The following is a 14,979-nucleotide window of genomic DNA, read 5'->3' on the forward strand; positions in this document are numbered from 1 at the left end:
ATGTTCCATGTTAAAACATATTAAATAGGGAGAGTTTAATTATAATCACGCAGTACTTGAGTGACAAAAGATTTATACTGTTAATATTTGATGCAAAGCTTCTTGAAACCAGTATTTTGACTCTAAGTACAGCTGCCTAATTATCTACAAGATGCCTCACAGTATTATTCTGTCTATAAGCTTCAAAGCTGTGAGCTGCAAGTAACTCTGTTTTAACATTTAGTGTGCACACACAACAAAACTGTATCTTCAAGGGCTGTTCAAAAACTATCCAATCTTAATTTTTGTTGTTGGCACTCTCTACATTTGTAGGCATATATAGTAAACATGCCTGATTTTTTGCATGACTGGAAATAATAAGACAGAAAACCTGGAGCATTGTTTTTGCATCATATTTTATTTTAAGTTTCACGATCATCAAGCTGAAACAATCATGATCAGACAACTTGCAGATGTGGTTAAAATTAGTATTACATCCATTCATTCCATTTTAATGGAACATTTGGACGTCAAGAGGATCTCAAAAAGGTTGTGTTAAAGTTGCAAACAACTGAGCAGAAGCAAGTTCGTTCAGAGATCTCACAGGACATTCTGGATACTGTGAACCGTAATCCTAACTTTCTTAACACAGAGATCACTGGTGCTGAGTCCTGGGTTTATGGGTACAACCCAGAAAAAAAGTTCCGGTCCTCACAACGAAAGCCCCCATCATCCTTGAGACAAAAAAAGCAAGGCAGGTCCACACTGATGCCTGCAATGACATAGTTCATCATGAGTACACTCCCAGAAGGTAATAATGTCAATAAGGAGTACTACCAAGAGGTTTTGTGTCATCTTCACAAAGCAGTAAGGTGCAAATGGTCAGACTTGTGGGCAGTGGGCAGTTGGCAGCTTCATGATGATAATTTACCTGCTCATCATTCTCAATTAATTCAGCATTTTTTGACAAATACATTATGGCTATGGTTTGTCAGCCTCCCTGTTCCCCTGACCTAGCACTGAGTTTCTTTGTGATTTTTCCTAAACTGATAAGAGACGCTGAAAGGGACTAGATTTCAGAATGAGGAAGACATTATGCAGAATACAAAGGAGCAACAACACACCATACCAGAAGAGGCTTTCCAATGATGTTTCCAGCAATGGCAATAGCATTGGGAGAGATATACGGAAGCTGAATGGGACTACTTTGAAGGTAACTAATGTTAAACAATTGTATCTGAATAACAACTGATTTTATAAATAGGAGCTGGATACTTTTTGAACAGGCCTCATAGTGGAAAAAACTAATAAAATCTGGAAGATGGCAATACCCAAAGAATTCAGTAAGTTTTTACACAAACAAAACAACAAATGCAATTTACATATGTTTATAAAATCAGTTGTTTATTGCAACATTTGCAGAAAACACGCAGACCAAGGAACTTTTCATGCACATTTACTTGAAATACTCCTGTTTACTTAATTCTGTAGTAATTTTCATGTCATAATGAAATGCTCTGGGTGGAATATAAATATGGAAGGAATAAAGGAGACAACTCACTGTAAAGCTGAAGAGTTGATCTGTCAGCAGGCACATAAAAAAGACTGAGAGGGTGCTAAGCTTTTGAACAATGCTCTCCAACTGATACACCACCTCACTCCAATCAAGCTGCAGTGCCAGTCCAGTGTAATTAGCTGGGACAATGGAGCCACAGAGGTGAATGTGTATTCTGTACAATAGACAGAAAGAAGTATTAGTTGCCCATGGACTCCTGTTTCCCCATATGACCTTGAAAATAACAGTGTTGAACTTGTATCACAGGAGTAAAGCAATATGCTATTAAACTTCATTCAATAACAAACAAAAAATTGCCACTTTCCTGCATCAGAGGAAAATGAAGTAAAACTTGACTACCTATGGAAAAGATGCAGTCTCTCTCCATGCTTATTTAGTTGTTTTTGAGTTCAATGGATCCTTTATGTGAACATTTCATGAGGATGTATATAGATGATTATAAATTTTACAATCTTATTCAGACATAAACAGTTACAGGTAAAATGAGATTCAAGTGGTTAGTTGTAAATCTTCTAGTCTAATTCTTATACATAAACAGACAATTTCAAAATGTACCACACAAACACATTCTAAACTTACATAAAAGGTCAGTGTAGGGTTTATAAAATATCCACTCAAAATACTTGTATGCAAGGGCAATGATACACACTTTCATCTGACATGTTAAAAATTAATTTTTTCGCATCACAGCATTTCATCAAAATTTTGAGAAGGTTTGTCCCAGAAGTTACAAATAGGTTAAAAAGTGCCCTTAGCCCGTGATGAACTAATCAGTACTTGATAATACTAATACTCGCTTTTAACAGGATACTATTAACGATAAAGTTTCATTTCTCAAAAAATCATTACATAACAAAAATTTGGATCTCTGGGCAGGAACTACTCATGAGGATGCCAGCATCAGGAGAAAGAAAACTGGCGTTCTATGGATTGCAGTCCGGAATGGCAGATTCATTAATTGGGCATGTAGGCTAGAAAATTTAAAAAGGGAAATGGATAGGTTAAAGTTGGATATAGTGGGAATTAGTGAAGTTTGGTGGCAGGAGAAACAGGACTTTTGGTCAGGTAAATACAGGGTTACAAATACGAAATCAAATAGGGGTAATGCAGAAGTTGGTTTAATATTGAATAAGAAAATAGGAAAACAGATAAGCTACTGTGAACAGCATAGTGAATGCATTATTGTACACAAGATAGACACAAAGCCTACACACAGCAATAGTACCAGTTTATATGACAAATTGCTCTGCAGGTCACAAAGAGATTGAAGAAATGATAAAAGAAATTTTTCAAATAGCTAAGGGAGACAAAAATTAAACAGTCCTGGGGGACTGGAATTTGGTAGTAGGAAAAGGAAGAGAAGGAAAAATACTAAGTGAATGTGGACTGGGGGAAAGGAATGAAAGAGGAAGCCGCCTGGTAGAATTTTGCACAGAGCATTATTTAATCGCCACTAACACTTGGTTTAAGAATCATGAAAGAAGGATGTATATGTGGAAGTGACCTGAAGACATAAGCAAGTTTCAGATAGATTATATAATGGTAACACAGAGATTTTGGAACCATATTTTAGATTGTAAGATATTTCCAGGGGCAGATGTGGACTCTGACCACAATTTACTGGTAATGAAATGTAGATTAAAACTGAAAATATTGCAAAAAGGTAGGAAATTAAGGAGTTGGGACCAGGATGAACTGAAAGAACCAGAGTTTGTTGAGAGTTTCAGAGGGAGTGTTAGGGAACAATTGATAAGAACAGGGGGAAAGAATGCAGTAGAGGACATGTGGATAGCTTTGAGAGATGAAACAGTGAAGACAGCAGAGGATTAAGTAGGTAAAAAGATGAAGGCTGGTAGTAATTCTTGGGTAACACAAAAGAAAATTAATTTAGCTGATGAAAGGAGAAAATACAAAAATGCAGTAAATGAAACAGGCAGAAGGGAATACAAACGTCTAACAAAAGCATATATCACTAGGAGAAAGATAGATACTGCATACAGGAAAATTAAAGAAACCATTGGAGAAAAGATAACCAGTCTGAAGCAAAGAAGGGAAAACTGAAAGGTGGAAGCAGTATATGAGGGGTCTATACAAGGGGGATATACTTGAGGGCAGTATTATAGAAATGGAAGAGAACATAGATGAAGATGAGATGGTAGATATGACACCATATGCAGAATTATACAGAGTACTGAAAGACCTAAGTCAGAACAAGGCCCCCAGAGTAGACGACATTCCAATAGAAGGAATGAAGGTCCACAGGTTGGGGATGAGGAAACGCATCAAAAAAGTACAGGACCCCCAATTTACTCCTACAATTAGACAATAATAACAGTATTAATAATATTGCACAGGTATCTGAATTAGGTGGTATTTTTTATTTAGATGTGAATGAGAGCTGTGGAATGACTGAGGTTGGTAAGCCCGAGACTAGTAGTAGCTTATTGCAAATGTATGTAGTTGTGGTGTTACTGATGTTATTGATGAGTTAATATGGAAGAATATGATGATAATAAGGATGATGATGATGAGTATCAGGTATTTGTGGAGTTTAAGAATAGTAAAGTTTCAGAGTTATTTGCGATTACAGGTAAGGTAAGTGTTGTATGTGATGATTTAAGTGAGAGTCATGGAATACCAGTCCAGTCAAAGCAGTTTTTCATTAATGTCATACAGAGTAATGATCCAAACATTAAAGTGAGCTATCTGTGACCCAGAGAATAAAGGTGAAAATATTTTGAAATTTGTTTGGGACCAAATTGATGATAACATAGATAAATGTGGATTCTGGAGTAATTTAGCTGTGGTTAGTCAAAATTTGAATCCAAGTTGGTGGAATGAAGTGAAATAGCACCGAAGTGTGAAATGTAATTTTGACAGTAATATATTTTGTGTTCCTTCTGTAATAACTGATGTTAGTTGTGCTATGGAACCCATTCAGTTTATTCCAATTTTACTTGACAACATGTGTAACCAAAGTAATGCAATGTTACCAGCAAAGTTGATAAAATCCTGCAGAAACAGTGTAGATGTTGCATTTGATGAAATTGAAAGTGATCTCATACATGAAGTGTCGAATAACAGAGATGATGATTCAGATTTTCGATGTTCTTACATTAAGATTAAGATTGATCAGTGGGAAGGGAACTGTTTGATTGATACAGGTAGTCCAATTTGTGGTATATCTGAACAATTCAGAGACAAGATTAAATATACTAAGAATTTAGTGAAAATGCCCATTGTAGATGTAAACATAAAAGGAGCTACAGGTAAGCAAAGCAAGTAAGTAAAATGTCAAGCACTGTTAACATTTAGTATAGAGGACAAGACATATGAACAAGGCTGCATAATGATACCTAGTCTAGAAGAAAATATTCTCTATGTTTGTAAATTTATAAGACTATGTAACTGCATTTTGTTTGCCATGAATGTAGTATATAAGAGCATATTGGGTAACAAATGAGGAGAGTAGACAGGACAGTATTATAAGGTACACATGGGTATTTTATTCAGGAGACATAAGACTGACTCAGAGGATTGGAAACTATGTTGGCCAGGGCAGTGTATTTATACTTGAATTACTTATACACATGAGAGTTTTGGTCATTGTGGATCAACCAAATCCACACAAAAGAGTCAGGAAAACATTTATTTTTATAAGATAGGAAGAAGAGTCAAGAAGAAGATTGCCAGCTGTGGAAGATGTCAAAGAGTGAAGGTAAGTAACCAAACAAGTAGAGGGCAAATGCAAAACAAATTGCCTAATGTTAACCTAGATCTCATGTCTGTGGATGTTTATGGACCTTTACCTAAGTCAAAAAATGGATTTTGTTATGGTTTTGTGGTGATTTTATGTATTTTTGAAGTTCACAAAGCTTTTTTCTCTTAAGAAAGCTACCAGTAAGGAAATCGTTACTAAGTTTGAAGATACATATTTTTATCAGGTGGGTATTCCTAAAACAATTTTATCTGATAATATTTCTCAGTTTACATCACAAGCTAGGAAAGATCTTGTTGATCATGCATAAATAAAGAATATTCTAACTTTGGTGCTCCAGGATATATGAGAGAAATTGCAAGACTGTTTAGAACATATTAGTAAGAGCCACAGCAGATGGATAGATTATGTCAGTGATTTTGAGGATATTATGAACAGCTTACAACATTCCTCAACAGTTTTTCACCCTTTTAAATCATGTTTAATCGCAGACTGGTTAACCTTATTTCTGAAAATGCTTTGTTTCCACTATGTAAAATTCTGTCACCACAAGAGAGGGAAGAATGTGTTAGGTAGGTGATGAAAAAGCTGGGGGATAGGAGAAAGCAGAGACATGATGGTAAAGGCATCTAAGTTTGAGGTAGGACATTTTGTGTTGGTGAAAGCCAAGGAGAAATCTAAAGTGTTGACATCTGAGGTAAAGAAATCTTTCGATATTTATATTGGGCCATTCAAAATTCTTGAAAATCTACATCCTAATGCATATATACCATAAATGTAAGATGTTGTTTGGATTATGTAATATCACTGAACTGAAAGCATATAGATACGAACCATAAGCATCTAATTTTTGTTTGTTTGTTCTTTTTCCATTGTCATGAATGTAGTATGTAAGATCATATGATTCCTAAGGTTTTGTTTTATTTATTGACTGGAGTTATAAATCTATGATACTGTATATAATTACGTACTGTAATAGATTTGTGCTTTAGAATTTGATGCGTATATGCCAGGAGACTAAATGAGTAGATTCTTTTACAATTTTGAGATGGAACAATGTTCATAACTTTTACTGCAAAAATTAGGAATAGTATCACATATCTGTGTGTATCGCCTTGTTAGTTCATCCTTTTTTTTTTTTCATTGCATTTAACTCTGTTTATTATTGTTTTATACACGAGCACTTTTAATAGCACCTGACATAAATCCCATATAATTGTGTTTGAAAAGTCACTAAGGAGAACATATTTCATGTGATGTAAAGAAGGTATTGAACAGCATATTTAGTACACTAACAATGTTTCAGGATTTGATGTGAATACTAGACAGGAAGTTACCTATGCATTGGAGCATGTGATGAGACCTGTAAGGAGGAAGCTGAAAGATGTCGGCAGATACATTTCCCACATTGTTGTGTGGCTGTACCCTGCTGGACCAGTCAACTTGCAAGAGATCGTGGATGCTGGGTAACATACTCAAGCATCTGTCGACTGGATCTGTGTTGTGGCTGGTATTTGTGAATTGTTAGCCAAGACTGCTAAAAGACAGTGTTATTCAGCAGAAATGCATGGTTTTTCAATTACAATACATTATGTAACTTTAAATTGGTATGTATTTTTTTATCATTTGTGAGTGAATCTTTTAGATCTTTATGTACATAGGTTAGTTGTATGGACAATTACCAAATAGCTTGGAAGACATTTACAAGTACAGACAATGTAACAGGTTGTATAAATGTCTGCTTTCATACTCTGGTTTTGGTTCTCAAGCTACTGGATTGTGTCATCATTCAAAGCTATTTATGACTATGTTCAATTGAATCTATCCTGAGTAGTGTAATATTGTATCTGATTGGATCTTGAGTTGTTGACAGACTCAAGCTTAGCTCTGTTTTGGGTACCCTGGTCATCGCGACTGTGTGTACTCAAGGTGAGTGTACAACGATTAATTGAGGCTAGATGCTTCTTTGCATGTAACTGAACTTATTGATATGATTATGAACTTTATTCTTTTTGTTGTGTTGAAACTTTTTTTGTTGATTTGTATCCTGTGTGGTTTGGATTCATGGGTCGATCCCCACATCGTAAACTTAAGCCCAGATTTTATTTTGTTGCATATTCACTGTGACTGCTGACACATGATGGTTGTATGTGGGATATACCAACAGATAGATTGTTTGGCAATTGTCTGCAAATATTGACAGGAAATATTGACATGACATGAGTCAGTCATTGGAGACACAAGTTTTTTGACAGGACTCTGTGGCTATCTCTGATGATACCCATGTTGCCCCAGTGTATTTTTCTGACATTGGTAGTGTATGGTCAAATTTCAAGTAGACACAGGAACAACAGTCAGCCTAGTTATCTTAGATATGTACAGGCTCCTGGGTTACCCAGAGCTGCAATAGCAGTCTGTCACGTTGTGTCTTATAGTAAACAGTCCAGTCTTTGCAGGGGCACTTCTCCATCTCTGTGCACTGCAAGAATGTGGAATAATATCTTATCTTGTTAGTAGTCAATTCATAGTTGGCACGAAATATCCTTGGGCTCGACGCATATTCTTTTTTGGCTGCCCACTCATTGACAACGTGCATTTAGTTTCTCATCTGTTCCTTTTCATGATTTGGACTCCTTACTGGAGTCCTACAGCCTGCTGTTTGAGAATACCTTTGACCGAGCAGAAAATTTTGAGGCATGTGTTTCTCTTATGGCATCGGTAGTACCCAACATTTGTCATCACCACCCCATTCCCTTCTCCATGTTTGACAAGGTTAAGGCTGAGATGCAGTGATGGCAGAATCAGGGCATTGTTTCTCCTATTTTGTCGAGTTAGTGGGTCACTCATTTGGTGGTGATTCAGAAGCCCAAGCACCACATGCTGCCAAGCCAATTTTAAACAGACGGTCAACACACAATGTGTGTCAAATTCATATCCCATTCTGTGGCAGGCAAAGATGTTGGCAAAGTTGTCATGGGGCTGCAAGGGGAGAAGGGGCAAATATTTTTCCTGCATTGATCTGTGCAATGATTACCTGCACTAGCCACTGGATACAGTTTCTCTGACTTTACTGGTCATCAACATACTCTTTGAGCTGCACAATTTCAATCATTTGCCTTTTGGAATTTCATCTGCACTGGTATTTACTACAGTATTTGGAGCAATTGATTCAGGACATTCCCTGTTGCATCAGTTACCTTGATGACATTTGGGTCATGGTCGCTGCTTGGGAGGAGCATTTCAGGACCTTCAGCTGGTTTTGCAACATCTCCTGGAGAATGATTCATTGCAAGCTGGAGAATTACAGTTTGTTCTCCCCAGATGCATTTTTTTGGGTCATTTTACTTAGTAAAGGTGACCTTGTTGCCACAGACAATCACATCAAGGCCATTGTCAGTCTGTTGGTGCCCAGAAACCTGTTGGAGTTTCAGTCGTTTTTGGGTAAGATTTCACATTATGCTCAGTTCATTCCAAATGTGGCGCATATCTGCCAGCCTCTTAACTGGGTTTGCCAGAAGGGTGCTAAGTTCATCTGGTCTGCAGACTGTCAATAAACTTTTCAGTCAGTCAAGCCCTGTCTGGCTTCTTTTATGCTGAGGAAATGTTTAACTGTGGCCTGTGATGTGTCCCACTATGGTTTGGTGCCACCCTGTCCCATTGATATGGCATTGGTGCCATCCTGTCCCATCAGAACTCAAGGTGGCACTGAACAGTCTGGCACTTACACATGAAAGATGCTTTGCATTGCGCAATGTGAGTATTCACGGGTGGAAAAGGAGGCATTAGGTATTACTTTCTGGGTTAAAAAGTTCCATATCTTTCTGTGTGGCGCTAGGTTCCTCTTCATCATCAACAGAAAGTCATTGGTTTTCTTATTTGGTCCTCATTCCAAGCTGCACCAGTGATCCCACTTTCTCAGTAACTATTGTTATGACATTCGTTACTGCTCCACCATCCGTCACACCAGTGCTGATACACTATTGCAGCTACTGGTGGGGCCTATCAGGAGGCTCTTGTGTTTGGATTGGATGAAGCTTTGCAGCAAACTCTGTTGGACTTTCCATTGATGACATGCAAAGTCACAACTACCATGGTCACTGACCCATTTTTCCAGCATATCGTTTCGATGGTCCAGTTTGGTTTGAGAGAGTGCATCTCTTCATGTGCAGATCAGGCATGGTATATGTTTTTCCTCCTATGTGATTGGCTAAATGTTGTCCAGCAGGTTCTCGAGCTTGCTGCAGAGGAGCAGTGCTGTTGTGTTGTTGTTCCACTGTCACTGTGTCCTCGCATACTCCAGTTGCTGCATATGTCACACTAGGGTATGACTTGTATGGAGGCATTGACATAATGTCACATTGTGACATCAAACAACTGGTGCATTCCTGTGGGACTTGTGCACAAAGTCAGGCTACACCCCTACACTAGTTCTCTCTGTGGCTGGTCCTGGAGCACAACTACGATAGTGTGCACATTGATTTCACTGGCCCCTTTTTTGGGCAGCATGTGGTTGTTGGTGGGCAATGCATTGTCCGAATTCCTGTACATAACCAACCTGTTCTCCATCATGCTGAGTCCACAGGTTGTGGGTTGTTGGTAATTTTTGCCATTGAGGGATACCCCTCAGGGCCATGGTATTCAATAATGGTCAGCAATTTGTGTCACAGAAGTTTGAGGACTTTTGCATTTACAATCATATCCAGCGTCTGACTACCACTCTGATTCATGCAGATTCTAACTCAGAGATGGAGCACTTTGTGCATACATTTAAGACCCAAACGAGGAAGTCTGTATCTGCTGCTTCCTGTAATGATACGTTGTTGAGCTTTCTGATACATATTGGGTGAGCCAATTAGTGGGTGTAGTGTGGCAGAAAGTTTGCATGGATGCTGGCCTTGAGGTCTCCTGAATCTCCTGCTTCCTGATTTGCATGCCACAGATCACTGCGAACCACCACATTTCCCTCTCAAGGCTGCCATTTGAGCCTGGCGTTCAGCCAACGGCAAGGGTGGCTGCTGTGTGTCGTGATGGGCTACAAGGGTCAGTAGTTGTTTGTGGTGGATGTTGGTAGGGAGTAGCTGACCAACTATGCAAAATCAGCTATGCCCTCACCCTGTTGGAACACCCCTGCCGTGGTCTTGCCAATATGCCTGGTAGCAGGTTGGGCCAAAACGTTGTTCTGGGTGAAGGCTCCCACTTGCAGTGGCATTCTTCCCCATTGCCACCCCCTACCTGTGCTCTCCTGTCATCCTGTCACTTGCAACAGTAGCCCACAGTGAAGCCCTCACTTGCACTTGCCAATGTAGTGTCCATGGATTTTGATCCACCCTCCTCCTCCTCCATCTCCTCCTCCTCCCCCTCCTCCACCACTCACCAATGGAGATGGGTTCATCTCCATTCACACCATTGAACCATCCATTGCTGCAGCCTCCATGTCATTCATCTCAATTCACGCCATCGAACCATCCGTTGCTGCAGCCTCCATGCCATTCCACCCTTCTGGCACAGCCATCGGGATCGGCGTCACCTCCTTCGATGGTTGGTTTGCTGTTGAGTTCTCCAGGAGGCTTTCTGGTTGTGCACTGGAAGGCACAGCCCAAGCCTAGTCATTTTTGGCCCTGCATGTCCTTATCATGGGGAGAGTGGAGAGGTTTAGTATCCTATCAGCGTACATCACAATGGAAGCAGAGGAGTTGTCATGGGTAGCGCCATGTGACAGTGCAGAAACATGCCATGGAAGCAGGCACAAATGACACGTGTTGTGGGCTGAGCCTCCTGCAGGGGCTCTTATCTGCAGGTGGCAGTAGCTGGGCCAGTGCTTACTCAGAGTTTGCCCACTGTGTACATCACCTTGCACATCATGCTGGGTGTTGTGCCAATTCTTAATCATTATCCATTTATGCCATCCACGTGCTGAGTTCTTCCCCTGCTCGTCTACATGGTTTCAGACTCTCTGCTTCCCATAGATTGGCTTGCATGCCAGGTCCATTCCTCTCTCATGGGGTTCTGATCCCCAGGTATTATTGAACCGCTGTCAGCTTGTGAAGTATCCACACCAATCATGTAGTAAAGCTGCATTGTCACACCTGTGCAGGTATTAAATTACTGCAAGCACAGAGGCATTAAAACAGCTTCTTTCCACATTCCACATGCAGATGGAATGGGAGGAAGCCCTAATAGCTGGTACAATGAGATTAACTTGTCTGCAAATTGGCAACCCTGGCATGATGTGAACATGCAGAATTCTGATCTGGTGCTTACCATGTTTTCAGGTGTAACGACAAAATACTATGCATATATTATACAATGTTAAACATATGACAGTGTCACTTGAAAGGCTCAAGACAGCTTACTTGTTAACTGTTGATGATCTAGCAAATCAGCACCCATGTCCTTCATCACCAGATGTAACTCACAAGTCAGTATCACCTGACTAGGACACTCCCCAGTAACCATGACCACCATTTCCAGTTTATATGAGGGCAAGACTTCTTGTTTGGCACCAGTTCCACTACATTCCCAGAGATCTGTTCTATGGTGGGGAGTCTATGTGGGAGTAGAAGTTCGACAAGTGCTTTGAATGTAGTGTGTTCACTTTGGTTGACACAATACCACAGGTAACCTTTGGTCATACTTGCAATAACTTGTGTTATGTGCACACATCAGTGCTATATAACAATTAGCAAGTTGTAATTAAATTCTGTTTGTACACAGCAGTTCTGAATCAATATTATTTATTGTTGTTAACTTACCCAAAACATTCTGTCAGAGACAGGAAAGGACCTTCAAGTTCAGCTGAACAGAATAATAATGTCTTGAAAAGAGGTTGCAAGATGAAAATCAATAAAATTAAAATAGCAGTAATGGAATGTAGCAAAATTACAGCATGCAATATTGACAAAATTAGTTTAGGAAATGAGACACTAAAAGCAATGGAATCAGTCTTCCTGTTTGGGTAACGAAATAACTGACTATGACTGAGGTGGAGAACCCCTCAAAGTGGTAGAAATTTTCGCTTATTTATGGAATGAAATATCTAGGGACAGAACAATAACCAACAAAAGTAATAGGAGGTTACAGAAGGGAGGCAATTTCTATCAAACAATAAAACACTTGATTTGGAATAAGGAAGTTTCAGAAAAAGCAAAACTCCTTATGTATAAGAATTATTGCTTCCCTATTGTCACCTATGGTGGAGAAACATGGACAATGACAGAAAGGGACTGGAGCAGACTGCAAGCAGGGGAAATGAAATTTCTCAGAGCAGTTAAGGGAAAAACAAGAATTGTCAGAGTAAGGAATGTAGAGATTAGAAAGGACCTTAAACAAGAAAGCATGAGAGAAGAAGTTGGAAAAAAAAGAGATTAAGATAGTATGGGCATGTTAAGAGGATGCTTGGGCAGAGACTTCCCAAAATTATGGAAGAACTAAAGAAGGATGGAAGAAGACCTAGAGGGTGCCCAAGAACATGGTGGAAAATGGGAGAGAGAATATCTGTGGAAAGGAGAGGTGTGACCTGGCAGCAAGTGGAGGAAGGAAAGTGGTGGGAGGACTGAGCCAAATGGAGAGCACTCGTCAGCACCCAGACCCGGCAGTAGCTGGAGCAGGATCCAGATATAGATAGATAGATAGATAGATAGACTGAGGTGTAGAAGATATAAAATGTAGACTGGCATAACAAGAAACTTTTCTCAACATAAGAAATATTTTCACATTTAATTTAAATTTAATTATTAGTAAGTCTTTTCTGAGTGTATTTGGAGAATATTCTTGTATGGGAGTGAAACATGGATGATAAGAAATATAGACAAGAACGGAATAACAGCTTCTAAAATGACGTTATATAGAAGAATGCTGAAAATTAGGCATGTAGATTGGATAACCTACGACTAGCGCTGAACAGACATGGAGAGAAAATAAATTTATGGGAAAAATGGTAAAAGGAGGGCTACGTTGATAAGACACATCCTGAGGCAGTAAGGAAAGGTCAGTTTGGTTATGGAGGGAAGTATGGAGAGTAAAAATTGTAGAACAAGACCAAAGGTTGACATCAGTAACAAGGTTCAAGTGCATGTACACTGCAGTAGTTTACAGAGATAAAGAGGCTTTCTTAGGATAGTCTAGCACGAAGATCAGCATCAAAACACTCTTTGGTCTGAAGATTTCTGCAACAGTTAAGATTTTGAACCATACATTTTGTTAAGCCCTCCATTATCTCCTTCTGTGACAATGACCCCACAATGACTCCCTAGGAGATTTTAAACTGGACTCAGACTATTTCCTTTTTCCACCATGATTTTCCATCATAGTTTGTTTGTTGGGGCTTAGCCAAATCTGTACAGAGGGGTTAAACATAGTCTCTATTTTGTAACAAAGTGGAAAAACTGAAATTCCTTGTTTTACACTTGATCTAGACAAATGATAACAAAAACTACCTACCAGCATTCAAATCACTTGCATAACAAACAAGCAGTTGAAAGGTGGAATGAAACTATTTTACAGTGATTTGCAGACCTGTCAGTTACTAGCACGGCAGCAGTTGCAGACTTATGAACAACACAAATAGTACTCAAGCAAAGTAGTTGGTACTGCTGCTTGCCATTTAACATAAAAACATGGATAGGTTTAGCTGCTAAGACATTTACAAACTCTATGACATAGAAACTCTTATTTTCTCCCTCTGATCCAATGTTACCTCCAAAGACACAATGTTGCCCCAGATGAGAGTACCCATTTTTAATGGTTTTTAAAATGTATGTCTGCACTTTTCCTGGCTGAATACACATTTAAATCCAGCTGCTGGTTCATCTACACCAAATTTAAACTTGGTATGACTGTCTCATTGCTATAAGTCAAAACTGATAACATGCACTGACTGCAAGTACAGGACACATTCATAGCTTAGTTTCGAAAATCCTATTGCGTTTACAATCTATTTCAGTTTAATTTTCTGCTCATAATATAAAACTTCATGTGAATGATCAATGTTAATGAACCACAATTACAGCACTATTTGCACTAAGAGAAGTTTTTTACACTGTTCTACAGTTATTAATCCATAGAGTAGGGCAATAATTCATTCTATAGTGAACAGTTAGTTTTACATGTAGTTTAGTACTACACATATTGCTAGGACAGGTGTTTGCTGGTTTTATTATTTATATTAGCTATAACTTTTATGAGTGGTTATGGATATACCACTGCTTAAGTCACTTTTCAAAAGTATCTCCAGTATCTTAAGATCATTTGGTAGCAAATTATGTGAAACAGAATCTTTGACATACAGGCTTTTCTCTGTTAACATTAATCTTTTGTATACTATATGGAAATTGCTTTTACACCTCATATCATGGTTATGAATTTGCATGTCCATATTGGAGACATTAGTGGCTTCTTTCACTAACATAATGGTTTGTGATGTAACTAGATAGATAAAAAAAAGTTACTCTCCATCGGCAGCAGGAGGACACATACATACAAAGTTTAAGAAAATTTTCAGACACCCACCAAAGGTATATCTGCCTTTGTTTATCAACAACTGCAATCATACAGTACAAACACTGCCATCCTATATTAAAGACACCAACTATTTCCTAAATCATCCTAAATCTGTGCCTATCCTGCTCCTAACACACATCTTGCTCATCACCATTGATGCCACCTTTTTCTTTACCAACAACCCTTATGTTTATGGTCTGTCTGCTGC

The 14,979-nt window shown here is 38.8% G+C and overlaps 1 protein-coding gene across 3 annotated transcripts in view; it reads right to left on the minus strand.

The window, feature by feature from the left end:
- LOC124776251 (integrator complex subunit 13) overlaps nucleotides 1–14,979 on the minus strand; it is a 311,412-nt gene that overhangs the window by 93,887 nt on the left and 202,546 nt on the right. Inside the window, exon 13 of one of the 3 annotated variants that reach the window (XM_047251121.1) lies at nucleotides 1,541–1,709. The exons of the other annotated variants lie outside the window; for them this stretch is intronic. Within the exon in view, the coding sequence (XP_047107077.1) occupies nucleotides 1,541–1,709 (169 nt within the window). The remainder of the gene's footprint in view (nucleotides 1–1,540; nucleotides 1,710–14,979) is intronic. 3 annotated transcript variants of the gene reach the window in all.

The sequence above is a fragment of the Schistocerca piceifrons genome, chromosome 2 (genome assembly GCF_021461385.2).
Source record: "Schistocerca piceifrons isolate TAMUIC-IGC-003096 chromosome 2, iqSchPice1.1, whole genome shotgun sequence".
Taxonomy (NCBI): Eukaryota; Metazoa; Arthropoda; class Insecta; order Orthoptera; family Acrididae; genus Schistocerca; species Schistocerca piceifrons.